The sequence below is a fragment of the Amblyomma maculatum genome, chromosome 5, assembly GCF_055883805.1.
Source record: "Amblyomma maculatum isolate TAMU_Amacu chromosome 5, ASM5588380v1, whole genome shotgun sequence".
NCBI lineage: Eukaryota > Metazoa > Arthropoda > Arachnida > Ixodida > Ixodidae > Amblyomma > Amblyomma maculatum.
This window is the reverse complement of record NC_139348.1, coordinates 8,941,731-8,959,462: the sequence shown is the minus strand read 5'-3', so window position 1 is coordinate 8,959,462 and position 17,732 is coordinate 8,941,731. Positions and strand designations below refer to the sequence as shown.

Below are 17,732 nucleotides of genomic sequence, written 5' to 3'. Positions count from 1 at the left end.
TGGGCGTCTCCAGTTGTGTTGGTACCTAAGAAAGATGGCTCCTTCCGGTTTTGTGTCGACTACCGCTGGCTCAACAAGATCACGCGCAAGGACGTCTATCCTCTGCCACGCATCGATGACGCACTAGACTGCTTTCAGGGCGCCGAGTTTTTCTCCTCGTTGGATTTACGATCTGGCTACTGGCAGGTGCCAATGGCTGACGCTGACCGCTCTAAAACTGCCTTCATCACACCTGATGGATTATATGAATTCAACGTCATGCCCTTTGGGCTTTGCAACGCCCCGGCCACATTTGAACGCCTCATAGAAACTGTGCTTCGTGGATTCAAGTGGCGAACCTGTCTTTGCTATCTCGATGATATCGTAGTCTTTTCTACCGATTTTCAATCCCACCTGCTTCGACTGAAGGACGTTCTCACTTGTCTCGCTACCGCCGGCCTCCAACTGAATCTGAAGAAGTGCCGCTTTGCTGCTCGCCGACTAACAATTCTAGGTCATGTCGTTTCTAAGGATGGCATTCTTCCCGATCCCACCAAACTTCGTGCAGTTGCCGAATTCCCACGCCCAAAATCACTGAAGCAGCTACGAAGTTTCATTGGCCTATGCTCCTACTTTCGCCGCTTCATCTTAAATTTCGCCTCTATTATTGCTCCTCTCATCCAGCTCCTCTCCGGCAGCTCCGACCTCTGCGCATGGACACCTGCTTGTGATGACGCCTTCAACACTTTACGCCGTCTTTTAGTTTCGCCTCCCATCCTCCGCCACTTCGACCCGAATGCGCCAACTGAGATTCACACTGATGCTAGCGGTATTGGGATAGGCGCCGTTCTCACCCAACGCAAACCTGGTATCCGAGACTATGTGGTGGCGTACGCAAGCCGCACCTTGACCAAGGCAGAGTCCAATTATTCTGTTACGGAAAGAGAATGCTTGGCCATTATTTGGGCCATCGGCAAATTCCGTCCGTATGTCTATGGCCGACCATTTTATGTGGTCACTGATCATCACGCTCTGTGCTGGCTGGCGTCCCTCAAGGACCCGTCCGGCCGCCTTGCTCGCTGGGCTCTTCGCCTCCAAGAGTATGACATTCGTGTCATATATCGCTCAGGCCTCAAGCATACTGACGCGGACGCTCTTTCGCGCTCACCGCTGCCTCCCTCTTCGTTGCCTGATGAGATCTGCGCCTACGATTTGTCTTCGCTTGCCACTATTGACATGGCCGCGGAACAGCGGCGCGACCCGTGGATATCTACACTTCTGGACTTTCTTTCAAGTCACTCTCCAGGTCGTCTGTCTCGGGCGCTTGCCCGCCAAGCTCACCATTTTTCAATTCGTGACGGGCTGCTCTATCGCCACAATTATCTTCACGACGGAAGGAAGTGGCTTTTAGTCATCCCCCGTCATCTCCGCGCCGAAATTTGTGCTGCTTTCCATACTGATCCCCAGTGCGCCCACGGCGGAGTGTTGAAAACCTACACGCGCTTGCGTCTACGCTTCTTCTGGCGTGGAATGTACCGCTTTGTCCGCCATTTTGTCCGCTCCTGCCAGTCTTGCCAACGCCGAAAAACTCCTCTCAAGTCCTCTGCTTCGTTGCAGCCGTTGCCCTGTCCTGCCCGTCCGTTTGATCGTGTCGGCATAGATCTATACGGTCCCCTTCCAACAACTTCAGCTGGCAACCGCTGGATTATCGTGGCAGTGGATCATCTAACCCGCTACACTGAGACATCATCATTGCCCTCTGCTTCCGCACGCGAAGTGGCTGCCTTTATTTTGAAAAACCTGGTTCTTCGCCATGGTGCCCCTCGCGAACTGCTCAGTGACCGCGGACGCGTTTTCTTATCAGACGCTCTTGAGGCTCTCCTAAAAGAATGCCGCATCATACACCGCACCGCTACCTCGTACCACCCTCAGACGAATGGACTGACAGAACGTTTTAACCGCACTCTCGGTGACATGCTGGCTATGTACGTGAACACCGACCATTCCAATTGGGACCAAGTTCTACCGTTTGTTACTTACGCATATAACACCGCGACACAGGCCACTACTGGATTCTCTCCATTCTTTCTCCTTTACGGGCGCGAGCCACCCTGTACTATGGACACACTTTTTCCCTACCGCCCTGACGTTTCCGAATCTTCCCCGCTATCCGATGCCGTCACGTACGCAGAAGAATGCCGTCAGCTCGCCCGCTCTCTCACAACAGAAAATCAGTGGCAACAAAAATACCTCCGTGATACCGGCGAAGCTTCTTCATATCTCCCGGACACACTGGTGTGGCTCTGGGTGCCCTCCACAACCCCTGGCCTTTCAAAGAAGTTTCTTGCTCGCTACCACGGGCCATATAGGGTCCTCCAGCAAACATCTGCAGTCAACTACGTAGTTGAGCCCGTCACGCCCTCTGCGGACTTGCGTCGCCGTGGTCGTGAAACAGTTCACGTGAACCGATTGAAGCCATTCTATGACCCCGCTGTGCTTTCCGCGCCATAAGTCGCCAGGATGGCTCTTTTTTTTTACCCTGGGGGAAAATGTACTGTGATAGTCAGCACTTCAGCCATCGATATGCACCTGTGCGTTGTGCGACGAAGACAAAGAAGAAGTAGGCTGGGCTCGCCGTTGCAAGGTCCTGTCCTCACAGCTCTCCATCTGAGCGTCAATAAACGCCCTATTACAATGCTTTATATGATAAACCTGGAATCGAGGATATAAGACAGTAACCTAGGTTTTAACCTGTCATATAGATTAGGTGGAAAGGCGGTAGAGCAGCGCCTCCCCTATTTGATGTATGCAGACAATATTGTGCAGCTAGCTGAGAGTCTGGAAGAATTGCAAACTCTAGTTAAGTATTGCGGAGACGAAGGAGACGCTCTAGGCTTCAGTTTCAGCGCCGTTAAGTCGGGTCTGATGATTTTCAACGGCTCAACTGATCAGGGTCTTAAGATACAAGGCCTTGAAATACCTAGAGTAGCAGAATATAAATATCTGGGGGTATGGGTAAACGAAGGATTGGCATACACTGGAAAGCATGAGCAATCACTTAAGGCCAAAGGGCGAAGGAATGCCGGGATAATGAAGCATAAGGCATTGTGGGGATACAATAGGTATGAGGTTTTGAGTGGTATTTGGAAAGGAATTATGGTGCCCGGACTTACTTTCGGAAATGCGGTTTTGTGCCTAAAATCAGAGGTACAGTCGACATTAGAAACAAATCAGAGATCCGTTGGACGATTAGCACTAGGTGCCCACGGCAAAACTACAAATGAGGCGGTACAGGGAGATATGGGCTGGGCATCTTTCGAAGTACGGGAAGCTCAGAGTAAAATATTATATGAGGAACGCCTGAGGAAATTGGACAGTAACAGATGGGCAGCTAAAGTATTTAAATACCTATATCTAAAAAGGGTTGACTCACAATGGAGGAAAAGAACTAGGAAACTAACTAGTAATTATGCTAGTAACAAGGACGGAGAAATAAAGAGCATTAAGCAGCAGGTGAAAAACACAGAAGGTAAAAATTGGATAAATTCGATGGAAAAGAAACAAAGTGTGGAATTATACCGAAAGTGGAAAATGCAGATCAGGAAGGAAGATTTCTTTGATAACTCAAGAGGCAGTGCCCTACTTTTTGAAGCTAGATCAGGGTGCCTTAGAACACGCAGCTACAAAAAGAAATTTAAGAATGGAGATGACGCATGTGCTGTATGTGGAAACTCCAGTAAAACAATTGACCATATTATACTCGAATGTAATGGTATCCGTCCGGAAGTTGGTGCAGGCGCAAGCACTGTTTCTGATCTCTGGGCTTTAGAGATAACAGTGGCCGGGTGAATAAACCGGCGGTGGAGACTAGCAAAAAACGACTGGAAGATTGGTGGCTTAAAAGCAGAGAAGTAATATAATGTTAGTAATGTAGGAACAAAATTTGATAAATAGAATGATGGTTTAGTTAACCTTTATAAATCAATAATTAAGATATAGGGAGAAAAATGAGCATGATAGCTACTGCTACCACCCTGTTTCAAAGGGGACGCTCCTATATTCCATCCATCCATCCAAAGTTGATAGGTTGTTGTGGAGAATCTCCGCAAATTTGCTGTATGGAGAGAGAGAGAAAGAACTTTTATTTCATTTTGATGGTAGCGCGAAAAACGAGGACCATGAGTAGAAGGACACAACACGAGCGCTCGTGTTGTGTCCTTCTACTCATGGTCCTCGTTTTTCGCGCTACCATCAAAATGAACCAGATTCAACTCGCCCAACTTTCAACCTTACTACAACTTTTATTCGTCCAACAGTGGGACTATCCCGCTCTTCGGGGGTTAGACCCGGAAGGTGGGACAGTCGCCTTAGTTGCAGGCCGGTAGTTCTTGGACTCCGGCGACATCTTCGGCCAGTCGAACAATTTCTCTTTGGGCTCTTGGGTCTGAGCTTCGCAGAAGGGTCTCCCAGGCGTCTTTAGGTATATTTTTAGCCCTGCCTGGTGACTTTGCACATTCTCATATTATGTGATCTAGAGATCCCCGTTCCTTACATTGTGAGCATAGGTCTGATCGTATTTTTGGCCACATATGGTCGACAAGAACTGGGTTCGGGTATGTATTTGTCTGCAGCTTTCTCCATGCTTCAGTTCAGTTCAGGCGTTCAGTCGTGTCCGACTCTTCGTGACCCTATGGACCATGTCACGCCACGCTTTCCGGTCTCTCACTATCTTCTTAACATCACACAGCTTCATCTGCAATGCCTCGAGAATGCCATCTAACCATCGCGTTCGCTGCCTACCCCTTCTCCGGCGACCCTCAACCTTTCCCAACATCAAATCTTTCTCCAGCGACTCCTCTCTTCTCATCAGATGACCAAAGTAGCTGAGCTTTAACTTTAGAATTTGACCCTCCAATGAGCAGTCAGGGTTTATGGTCGACAATATCGACTGATTTGATCTTCTGGCAGTCCAAGGAACTCTTAAGAGTCTTCGCCAGCACCACAATTCAAACGCGTCAATTCTTCGGCGGTCAGCCTTTTTCACAGTCCAACTCTCGCATCCATACATCACAACTGGAAAGACCATAGCACGGGTTATACGGATCTTGGTTGGCAGACTAATGTCTCTGCTCTTTACTAGGCGGTCAAGGCTAACCATTGCTCTCTTTCCCAGAAGCAGGCGTCTCCTAATTTCATGGCTGCAGTCTCCTTCCGAGGTAATCTTGGCGCCCAAGAACAGAAAATCTGTCACAGCTTCCACTTCTTGTCCATTGATGCTCCAGGACTTGATAGGGCAAGACGCCATGATCTTCGTCTTTTTAATGTTCAGTTTAAGCCCAAACTTCTCACTCTCTTCTTGTACGCGCATCAGAAGTCTCTTGAGTTCCACTTCACTTTCTGCCATTAGAGTGGTATCATCCGCATATCTAAGGTTGTTGATACGTTTTCCAGCAATCTTCACTCCAGCTGAAGACTCGAAATTGTGACTGGCCATAGGGTTTTCTTGGCAGGAAATACTGGAGTGGGTTGCCATTACCTTCTCCAGTGAATCACATTTTGTCAGAACTCTCTGCCGTGACCTGTCTATCTTGGGTGGCCCTACACAGCAGAGCTCACGACTTCATCGAGTTTCGCAAGCCCCTCCGCCACGACAAGGCAGTGATCCATGAAGGTATATTTTTAGCCCTGCCTGGTGACTTTGCACATTCTCATATTATGTGATCTAGAGATCCCCGTTCCTTACATTGTGAGCATAGGTCTGATCGTATTTTTGGCCACATATGGTCGACAAGAACTGGTTCATTTTGATGGTAGCGCGAAAAACGAGGACCATGAGTAGAAGGTTTCTCCATGCTACTGCTTCCTTTTTGCCTAACGTGGAGTCTGGTGGTGGTAGGACCCTCCTGCTCAGTCTGTAGTGCATTGTTATTTCGTTATACTTAATCAGGTCCTCTTGTTTGCCTTGCTCCGGTGGCACTCCTCCAGCCCGGTGTGCGAGATCTCGGGCTAGTTTATGTGCCGCCTTGTTTCCGGGAACGCCTGTGTGGGCTGACGTCCAAACAAGGGTGACGTCTATTTCTGTTCGCTTTTGATCGAGGATTCTACCCGCAATATTTGCTATTACTCCAGCGGTGTAGCTCCTGATTGCGCTTTTGCTATCACTGACTACGTATTTTGCCTCGGTCTGAGCAAGAGCCAGTGCTATTGCAGCCCCTTCCATTGTCTGTATCGATTTTGTTTTTATAGAAACGGCTGTAACCATTTCTCGCTTGCCATTCAGTACGACTGCATTCATTTTTCCTTTGACGCAGTATGCAGCGTCTACATGTGCAATTCTACCTGAATTTTCCGGCTCGAATCTCCGTGTCTGTGTTTCGGCCCTTTTCTCTCGTTTTTGCTTATTATATTCAGGGTTCTTTGGTAATGGGGGGATATGGATCCGTTTCCGGACCTCCACTCTCATTTCCTCGGTCGTGTCCCAGTATTCCTTCAGTCGTATACCTATTTCCCTCAATATGTTCCTTCCACCCTTAGTTTTCTCTCGCCTTCTTTGTTGTGTAGCTAGTGTTGCCTCAATTATTTCATCTAAGGTGTTGTGTATTCCCAGCATCATTAGCCTGTCCGTGGAGGTACCTGCCAGGAGGTGTAGTGGTCTTTTAATGCATTTTCTCATGCTATCGATCCTGTCTTTTTCGGTCTTTTTCAGGTCAAAGTATGGCGTGGCATACCCGACCCTGCTTATTACTAAAGCTTGTACGTGCCTTAATTGGTTACGTTCCTTAAGGCCTCCTTTTTTTTTACCTATTCTCCTTATAAGGTTTGTCGTTTGTATGACCTGTCCTTGCAGTTTCTTTATCATGATATAATGATATAATAATTTCCGCGTTGTACTATTTTGTTTGTTCATATATCAATTACCTTTGTATTTTTTGCCTGTTTCCTTACATTTTATGTATATATTGCACTGTATAGATTTTATGTCCCCCTTACACAATGCCTAATGGGCCTGTAAGGTATTTTCAAATAAATAAATAAATTTCTCCGTTGTACCCATTTGTTCGGAGGACCATTCCTAGCACCATCATTTGCTCGACTTTCGGGACTGCTCGTCCCTCCACTCCTATATTTACGTCCACTTGTTCTTTTTGCCTCAGGTGTTTCGGATTGTATATAAACAACTCCGATTTTTCGGAGGAACATTTCATGCCCCTCTCTTTTGCATATTGTACAGTGTTGTTTGCCGCCTCTTGCAATTTTTGTTCGATTTCAGCTTCGCTGCCTTTGTTTGTCCAAATGGTTATGTCATCTCCATATAGGCTGCATTTTGTCTTTTATTTTCTTTAGCTTTTCTGAAAGTCCATGCATGGCTATGCTGAAAAGTGTGGGCGATAGCACCGCTCCTTGTGGTGTGCCCCTGCTCCGCAGTTCGAATATCTGAGATTCTACCCCCGGTATATTACTTTTGCTTTTCTGTTCGTTAGAAAATTTCTTACATATTCATACATCCTTTCCCCTACGTTTAGTTTCGTGAGGCCCTGAAGAATAGCATCGTGTTTTACACTGTCGAATGCCTTCTTCAGGTCCAATCCTAAAATTTACCATTTTTTGATCTTGATTTTACTATATCATGGTGCATCCTCAGTATATTATCTTGCGTACTAAGATGTTGTCTAAACCCTGTCACCTCCCGGGGCCATAGCTCATTCTCCTCCATGTATCTGGTCAGTCTCCTCTGAATCACATGTTTTAATAGTTTACCTACACATGATGTGACTGATATTGGTCTCATATTATCGACGGTCGGAGGTTTTCCGGGTTTGGGTATTAGCACTATCTCAGCAAATTTCCACTGCTCTGGGATTTCCCCCGTTTCCCAGCATATCTGCATGAAATTAGTTAGCTCCACTACCGAGTCTTTATCCAAGTTCCTCAGCATCTTGTTTGTTATCCTATCCGGCCCTGGGGCCGATTTTTTCTTTAGTCTACGGATTTCTGCTACCACTTCAGCTACCGTTATGGATGCATCTAGTCGCTGGTTTGGGTGTCCCTTGTAGGTTTGTAATTTATCTTTCCTTACTTCTCCGATGTATTTGTCTTTAAGTTCTTTAAGGAAGTCATCAACGCTGCCTCCATGATGGTGTCTAACTTTTATCAACTTAATGGAAGTTTGCGTTTTAGTTTTCTCTGGATCTAGCAGGTGTCGCATTATACTCCATGCCTTATCCATGCCCATTTCGTTTTCCATTTGATTGCACCTGTCTCCCCAGTTTTGCTCGCATAGGATTTGTGGGGGGCTTCTAATTATTTGTTAAGCTTCGCTTTCCTTCTTCTAAATTTCCATTTTTGCTTCTTAAGTCTTTTTTTGAGACTCTGCTTGGCTTCCCATATGTGCAATAGCCAGCTGTCTACCACCTCTGGAGCATCCTCCCCCTGAACAATTTTGGTGCGCTTCTGGACGTCTCGTTTAAGCCTGTTACACCACTCCTCGATATTGTTTATGGGTGGAATTTCCTCGGCGGTTCTCCAGTCTCTAAACTTGTCCCACTCAGTGATTTTGCTTTTCTTGATTTTTCGCGCTTTCGGCCCTCCTTGTATATTAATTACTATGAATATAATGGTCGCTGCCTAGGTTTAATTCCAAGTTGTACCACTCTAGAGCTTGTATGTTCTTTGAAAGTGTGAGGTCCGGATACGTGTCCTTGCTGACACTATTTCTTATCCTCGTCGGGCTGTCTGGGTTGTTATTCAATGTGAAGCTTCGCTCCTGAATATCTTCCCATAGTTGCCTGCCTTTGGAGCATTGTCTACTGTAACCCCATGCTTGATGTTGTGCATTGAAGTCACGTACTATGAGCTGCTGTTGCCCTCCGCATATATTTTTAGCCTTTTTTAATAATGCACGGAATCTGATCGTTTTCTGCTTTGGCGAGTTGTAGATGTTGAGTATGAAAATATTAGGCTCTGTGATGCTCCCGGCTAATACCTCCACGAACACGTGTTCTATGTCCCTATAGATCCTATGTCGTGTTCCAGAGCTGCCACATTTCTTTTTGCCAACGTTGTCACCCTCGTTCTGTCTCCTTTGTTACTATGGAAAGCTTGGTATTCTGCCGATTTCGCAGGACCCCCTGTTTCCTGCAGCGATATTGCGAGAGGTTGGTTTTTTTAATTGCTTAAGATGCTGCTGTAGCACTGGCCTCATTCTCCTAAAACCTCTGCAATTCCATTGCCAGATTTGATTGCTAATATTCTTCGTACTGTCCATCTTGAAGCTGAAGATCGCTTCCTCTGCTTTTTGCTGCCACCCTTTGTTCGCTGCCAAGTCCACCTGTATTAGGCTAATATTCTCTGCCTGTTTTTCCATCCCTTCATTTGTCTTCAGAATCTGTGCATTTATTTGTGCATTCATTTGTTGCATAAAATCTGTGAAGTTTGTGATCACACTCTCTAGCTTCGTGAAGTCATTTTCCAATCTTGTGACCCTAGTTTCGAGGTCTTGCGAAGACCCCGTGTCATTGTTTTCGCGTTTTGCCGGCGGCGGTTGTATAGGTCTCATATCCTTGTCACTATTAACTCCCGCCTCGTTTCCTGCTACTGTTCCTGCTACAGCTGTGGGTTGTTGCGTCTGTGCTTGTGCCTGCGTTGGATTCTGCTGTTTTTCAAGTCTACGTATGGTTTCGTTTTTTTTTCTATTATCTTTTACATTTCCTTGATTTCCCTCATTAATCTATCTATTTTCTCATCCTGACTATTCCCCTTACCTGGTTGCGACCGTTCAGCGAAGCTGATGCTTTTTTCTCCCGGCGTCTTGTATCTTCCCCATGGGTTGCTGGTTTGCTTGGGGTTGGCTCCGTCCTCGGTCTTTTCTCTGTTTTTTTTCGGCAACTGGAGCTGCTTGTCCCCCTCGGTTGACTGTCTCTTGACTTGCTTCTCCCTCTGGCGTATTCTTCTCCCTTTGCGGTTCCCCTCGAGTTGTGTCCTACACTTCCCTCCCCGAGTCTTGGGAAAGAATCCTCTCAGGATCTGTACTCGGATCCGTTTTTGTGGATTAGCTCTTGGCTCCATTTTGTTCTTGCCTCCTTCGTTCTTCCATCTCCATGATTATCCTCCAGCGCCGCTTCTTGACGATGTATAGCGTATGGCAGATGGAATTGCATTTGCTGGCTCCTAGGATGTGTCCCTTGCCGCACATCTGGCATACTGGTTCGCACCTGTGGTCATCCGGTGGGTTTTCCTTTCCGCATCCCCTACATTTGATTTTCTTCGGATCCAGGCAAACGTCCGCTCTGTGTCCCATTCTTCCGCATGCATAACATACCTTGTACAGGCAGCATTTTACTGGAACTCCCCCGAAAATAATCCATCTTGGAACCTCTTCCTAGGCGAACATTATCATTACAAATATATATTCTTTCCCTAGTCTTCTGACTCCGTAGTTTTCTGGATTATCTTCTCTCCTCAGCCTTATCATCATATCTTCTTCCGTGTAGAATAACGGGACGTCGTATATGACTCCCTTGCCCGTTGACCTTCAGGCACAGATATTTCACTCCTCGGCTTTCGCTTGTCGTTGCTGTAAGAATCGTCTACTGCTTCAGTCCTTGTCTCCTTCCTCTTTCGGATTTATACCCGCAGCCAGCTTGATTATGTCACCCAACGCCAGCGTTCCGTGCGTCATGAGCTTCGCCAGGCCTCCACGCTGCCTTATTATTATCTTATCCGAACGCCTTATTATTATCTTATCCGAACGTACTGTTTTTCCGCCGAGTTCACGGCCATCTTCATTCCCTTCTGCTTGGTTCGCGCTTTCTCGTTTTCTTCTTGTCGACGCGCTTCCTCCAAGAGCATGTTACGAGCCTTATATTTGTCACCTCGAGTTCCTCGGGTTTTATACTTTCCCCTTCTACGACGATTTTCATTTTAATATTGTGGCTCCGGGTGTTGTGCGCACTTCGCCTGCGCAGCAGCGCTGGCTGCTGCCGGCTCACTATGCCTCGTTAGGCTTAGCCTCCACCGTAGTTGGAAACTGCAATCTTTCTGGAAAAGGCGGAAAAAGGTTCACTTGCCCAGAAACTTGGTGTCTTCGTAATCCTCGTGACTTCCGAAGTTCAATACATCAAAGATTCGAGGTCGATGGCACAATTTATCGCTGATATCGGTGTCGAAACACGGAGCTCATGCCAGTGCGTCCGTTCACCTCAAGCGCTGAGGCTTTCCCCTGAATAGGCAGCGAGCATTAAACGCTTTAGGCGAATATGTGTCTACTTATGAAGGGCAGTAACCGCGGATCCTGACCACGAAAGTGAAATAACTAGGAGAGCAAGATTGGGATGGAGCGCATTTGGCAGGTACTTGCAGATTATGAGTAGCAGCTTACCGGTGTCACTCAAGACAAACCTATCTAACACTTGCATCTTACCTGTACTCACCTATGGGGCTTAAACGTGGAGGCTAACGAAAAGGGTTCTATACTTAAGTTCAGGACAACGCAGAGGGCTACGGAACGGAAAATAGTAGGGGTAACGTTAAGTGACAGGAAGCGGCCCGAGTGGGTCAGAGAAATTGCTCAAGGTACTGACATTCTAGCAGAAACCAAGAAGAAATGGGCATGGGCAGGACATGTAGTGCGAAGAGAAGATAACCGATGGTCGCTTAGGGTAGCAAATTGGATTCCAAGGGAAGGAAAGCGTAGCAGGGGCGGCAGAAAGTTAGGTGGGCGGATGAGATTAAGAAGTTCGCAGGGATCAAGTGGATGCAGCTAGCACAGAACCGAGTTAATTTGGGGAATATGGGAGAGGACGCCGACCAACAGTGGGTATAGTCCGGCTGATGATGCCTTTATGACGCACGGACACAAAGTCATTGTTTATCCTCGTCAGCATAATGTTGGAAAGAGCCTGTCCTGTACCACGCAGCGGACTGAATTTGCGCATGACCTGGCGGAGGCACTAAATAAGGGGCGGAGTGTGAACCATGAGTCTTTTGATTTAAAAAAGGTCTTGACACGGTCACGCATTGTTTATTGATTAAAAAATGCCCTTTACATTATTAGCTCTCAAGTGATTGCACTGGTGAAGGCCACAGTACGTCTTCGGTGTCCCTGTTGGGGCCATTGTTTCTGTTCTATGTGAATGATGTTCGGGACGGATCTGAAATGCAATTATTTACTGATGGCTGCGTTCTTTACATAAATGTCACTTGTGATGTTGAAAGCTATCAGGAAGACCTGGACAGACTAAATGGAATATGAATTTCAGTTTGTACAAAACAGTTCATAAAAAAAAAATCCGTGCTCGAATTCGTACGTTATTAACAAGAGGCCGTTGAAACAATTATTCTGATAACAATGTCTAGATGTGTATTCCACTCCTGATTACAAGTGGCACGGTCACTTGACTGCTAAAACATGACCATGGCTTTCCTTCGCCGAAACACGTTTGTATGCATGCGGGTGTACGATTTGGAACGCGCCTACTGCTCTTGGGTGCGCGTTTTTTGTTTGGATACAGTGCGTCGCCTACGAAAAAAGGGCTGAATTACTTGACATGCCCCGATTGAAATTGCGCTTAAAGCCTTTTCATGCTATTCATTCTTTCTTGTTGAACGTCAAAAGTGATTCCAATGGCCTTTTTATAAATCCAACAATGCTGACCATTGCCTTAATGTATGTGATACTGCAGTGAAAACTGGAGCGTTAAGGGTGTCTTTGTTTTCTAAAACCATTACGCAATGGAATAGGGTTCTATGTGAAATCGTGGCTACTGCATCAAATGGTGCTTTTTTCTCAATTGTATATGTCTTTATAGTTCTTTGTTTTTTGATTTTATACTTTTTACTGTGCCTAGGAGCAGAGGTGTAATATATTTATGTACTTTACGCATTTCTTATTGAAACTCTCACCCTACCCCAATGCAATGATTTGGTGCTGTGGCTTATTTCATAAATAAATAAAGGCAGGTATGGCTGCGGACGCTTTGGTGCCGGTGGATGCTCCTTCACTGCCCGTCCCCGGAGCGCAAATTGCTGGCCCCGTTGCGCCAGGAAACTGGTGCTTATTTTCGCCCGCCGGAAGATCCGCTAAATATCAATTTATATTGTCTTGAGACACGTAAGCGCTGACATCTAAGTGCTGATACTAAGAAGGCATGCTTAGAGGCCAATGCCTCCGCAGTGACTGCGAAAGAAGGACTTTTTGAAATGAGTTATTTCTGAAGCATACTTAGCCTACAGTGGAGTTCCTTCTAGACAATCGGTTGGTTGGACAACATTGATAATACAAAAGCAGTGCTCCTGCTTCGAAATATAACTTCATTTCGGGAGCCTTTTCGACACGAATCATAAATCCTGAATTTGAAATTTAAGGTTTGTCTATAAATATATGCGTCTGGAAGGCAAGTCGTGTGCAAATTCGAAGCCAGAAATTTGCGGCACGGCTGCTATGGGAAACGCATACTAAAATCTTGCACGGCAGCGATGGCTTAGTGCAACGTAGATTCACAAGGCTGCTCCGCAACAGCATCCTCTGTGGGCAACTCTCGACTGGAAATAAGTAACTGTGTTCAAGCACGTTCTTGTGCGCTCTTCGTCGCCAATTCTACGGCACATATTTACTGTAACGCTCGGCAATTGAGCACGCAGGCAGAAATCCTGGCCTGCTAATGCTACATATCCAGAGGGGATTCAAATTTATTGGAATTTTCTATATTAGCATGTCTCATAGCACCACAAATGCACATTTAAGGCGATAAAACAAACATACATCACCATCACAGCTTCATATATCGACGGTTAACGCATTTGCTCTGATAGGACCGGCGCTCTGTTAGAGCTGCAATTGGCTGAACATACTAAAACCAAATACTCACCTTACGAATAAAAGTATCTTAACCATGATAGCCGTAGCCGTGACCGTAACCAAAGCCGTGACCGTAGCCAAGACCCACAGCTTTGACGGCGCCGCCACCGTAGCCAAGGCCCTCGTACCAATGGCCCAGACCAAGACCATAGCCGTAGCCGTGTCCGTAGCCGCCATGCCCTTGTCCCAAAATGTGGACGGATCCATAATGTCTGGCGGCACTGTATCCTTTTCCATCTCCGATGTGGGCAATCTTGATGGCGTGGCTGATGGCGTAGCCGCGGCCATGGCCGTGACCGTGCCCATAACCAAGACCATAGCCGTAGCCGTTGTAGTCTCCGTATCCAAGACCATAGCCGCTGTGTTCGAAGCCCCCGTAGGCCAAGGCCGCAACGCCAAGAAGGGCAAAAAGGATCTGCAAAATATGGCAGTAAAAAGTGTGAAACTGGTTTTGAACAGACGGTTAAGCACTAAATTGCCATACCGGTGTTGATTACGGAAGCGAAAACTCGCGCACAACGAAAGGACCATGCAAATGAGGAAGATGATACGACACATCTTGAGAAACCGTATTAGATGGACAGTAATGTATATTGCGCAAAAAGACGAGACAAAGAGGAGAAGTGGACAACGACGGCGCAGAACTGACAACTGAATTTATTCGAAGAACGGAAGAGTATATATATAAGTACACACACTTGTTGTACCCACATGAGCATAGTCAAAAATGCATAAAAAATCTATATCAACACAGTAAAACTCCCCCCATCACACGCACGTGGTGAAAACTGCCGACGCACTAACGATTGTGCAGCATGGTCATCTCATTTTCTGTCAACGCGACGGACGTATTACTAACACAAACATTTTGCTTTCGGTTAATATGGAACGCCTCGGCGATTTCTCGAGTAGTCTGGTCTTTATGAAGAAACAATATATTAGTATCAACGAAGAAAGGTACACACTCACACGCGTTACAATGTTTTGCTAAGTTAGTATCATTCTTTTTTAAGGACTGCGCATGCTCCATCAGCCTAATGTTGATGCAACGGCCTGTCTGCCCAATATACGTACGGCCACAGGACAATGGTATTTGGTATACTACACCCATCCTACAACTAATGAAACTCTTGGCGTGATTGACCTGGCATCTGTTCTTACTTCTTGTGCCCCCCAGCTTTCTTTGAACCGCTGCACCTACCTTGCCAATCTTATTAGGGGCTGAAACAACACCTGTACGCCATATTTTGCGCCTACTTTTTTAAACCGATGTGATAATGCATGTATATAAGGCACAACTGCAATTTTATTTCTTTCATTTTTTCTTTCTATCTGTCCGGAACACTTCAGAGAACGCAGAACCTTATCAGCACTAGCTACAAGCACTGAGTCTGGATAACCAGCCTCCCTACATCTGTTAGCTTGGATTCAAGGCTATTATACATTGATGTGCAGCAAGACTTATTGACAGCCATCCTAAAACAAGCTTGTTACTATTCCAGATTTAACAAGTTTGGAGTGACATGACTTGTAGTTTAAAAGAGGCTTTACACTCCTAGGAGAGTACTGCCAACACACATGATTCATATTAAAAGTCAACTTTAAATCTAAAAATTGCAAAACATTTTTCTGAGAACCTCAAAGGTGAACTTCAGTCCTGTACCATTCCGAGCAAAAATGTCAAGATTTGAGGCACATTTACAGCATCCAAGGATCTAACTAAAAACAAGAAGTGTTCGCCGGACAGATAGAAAGAAAAAATGAAAGAAATAAAATTGCAGTTGTGCCTTATATACATGCATTATCACATCGGTTTAAAAAAGTAGGCGCAAAATATGGCGTACAGGTGTTGTTTTCAGCCCCTAATAAGATTGGCAAGGTAGGTGCAGCGGTTCAAAGAAAGCTGGGGGGCAACAAGAAGTAAGAACAGATGCCAGGTCAATCACGCAAGAGTTTCATTAGTTGTAGGATGGTGTAGTATACCAAATACCATTTGTCCTGTGGCCGTACGTATATTGGGCAGACAGGCCGTTGCATCAACATTAGGCTGATGGAGCATGCGCAGTCCTTAAAAAAGAATGATACTAACTTAGCAAAACATTGTTAACGCGTGTGAGTGTGTACCTTTCTTCGTTGATACTAATATATTGTTTCTTCATAAACGACCAGACTACTCGAGAAATCGCCGAGGCGTTCCATATTAACCGAAAGCAAAATGTTTGTGTTAGTAATACGTCCCGTCGCGGTGACAGAAAATGAGATGACCATGCTGCACAATCGTTAGTGCGTCGGCAGTTTTCACACGTGCGTGTGATGGGGGGAGTTATACTGTGTTGATATAGATATTTTATGCATTTTTTGACTATGCTCATGTGGGTACAACAAGTGTGTGTACTTATATATATACTCCTTCCGTTCTTCGAATAAATTCAGTTGTCAGTTTCTGCGCCGTCGTTGTCCACTTCTCCTCTTTGTCTCGTCTTTTTGCGCAATATACATTACTGTCCATCATGGTTCACAAACTCGCCCAATCAGCCGTTCTTCTACGTATTAGATGATTGCGTGACGTGCCGGCTAGCGGATAACTGGTGGGTCCCTAGGGCAGGAACGCGCTGTAGGCGCTCTTGAGCTAAGCTGCCCATGAGCCCGCCTATCAGTTACGATGTAGAGTTTAAATATACGAAGGCACTTTCCTTCTGTTTACTAAAGTAGAAGAATTCTTAGAGAACCGCAAAAATTCCTAGTCTGAAATATTGAACAGAGCATGAACGAAATTCAGGATGCTAGAGGCTCAGGTGGCTTGCTGAAAGATAAATTCAGGTGAAAACCTATCCTTACGACAATACTGCAATCGCTATCGAAGATTAGAAAGTTTCGGTTAACGAACCAAATATGCTTCAATTTATTGGGTCAAAGCAATTAAATAGCGTGCTTTTTAATTCTTAAGAAGGAATTGAATGTTTTCTACACTTTGCAAAACATTTTCGCGAAAATTTAAGATGTATTTATGTCTTTTTAGCTGCAGTGATGCTTAAGAATTTCTCTTCCTGCTGCCAATTATGTTGCTGCATCTTCGTTTCTGGAAGTTTCTAACGCGTGTTGCGCCCCATATTCTGCTCTCTGGTGGATGCCACGCGTGGGAGCTGCATGCGCTGTTTTGTGTCGACTTCGCTAGAGGGCACCACGCGCTGTTTAACCACGGCCGGTCTCGAAGGAGAGCGCATTTCTCTCTTCTCTTACGGCTTCTCCAATGGGGTCTGTTTCCACCGCCCGCCGCGCCTCAGTGGGGTCGCCAACGCCCCACTGCTGCTCAGATATCAGATATAGGGTTGTAGCTTTTTTAGGGGGTCCGCGAGGACTCCGTGCACAAAGGTAGTTAGAAGTGAAGCAGAAGAAAGTGTAATAATGGAGGCTGAGCCCCCAAAGATGGCAAAGAGTAGGCCGAGAAAGAAAAGTACAAAAAAGAAATTTAACACTAGGATCAGCTACATAACCATGCAAGGAGGTAGAAAAAGAGCGAAATGGCTAGAGATAGAACAGCAGTTGAAGGATGACAAAATAGGTGTGTACGCTCTTTGCGAGACTCATCTCAGGGATCTAGAAGATCCGCCGTTTATAGAAGGCTACGTCTGGGAAGGGTGCAACAGAACGAGAACGCAAAAAAAGGGTGGAGGGGTAGGTATGTTGATACACCAGGGAACAAATTGGCAAAGAATTAAATCATCTTGTAAAGAACATATCTGGGTTTCAGGAACAATTGCCAGCATAAGGACGTGGCTAGGGGTAGTTTATTTAGGAACAGGACATCAATGCAGGCAAGAAAACAGGGATCTTATAGAATGTCTCAGTGACGATATAAGCCAGTTAGGAAACGGGGCCAATATTATTCTACTGGGGG

The 17,732-nt window shown here is 45.9% G+C and overlaps 1 protein-coding gene and 1 pseudogene across 1 annotated transcript; one reads left to right on the top strand and one right to left on the bottom strand.

The window, feature by feature from the left end:
* The window catches only part of LOC146187730 (uncharacterized), a 97,897-nt pseudogene that overhangs the window by 25,223 nt on the left and 54,942 nt on the right, over window positions 1–17,732 (top strand).
* On the bottom strand, window positions 13,863–14,392 carry LOC146187731 (uncharacterized). Its single transcript, XM_084603392.1, has 2 exons — window positions 14,363–14,392; window positions 13,863–14,249 (listed from the first exon to the last, which is right to left on the bottom strand). Exons 1-2 carry the CDS (start codon window positions 14,390–14,392, stop codon window positions 13,863–13,865), a joined length of 417 nt encoding a protein of 138 aa, XP_084459518.1.

What these genes read in the sequence shown, in the direction of transcription:
- LOC146187731 (XM_084603392.1), bottom strand. Translation starts at nt 14,392, where the DNA reads ATGTGTCGTATCATCTTCCTCATTTGCATG. An exon ending in TCATCTTCCTCATTTGCATG is followed by an intron (nt 14,250 to 14,362) that starts GTCCTTTCGTTG and finishes CATATTTTGCAG; the next exon opens with ATCCTTTTTGCCCTTCTTGG.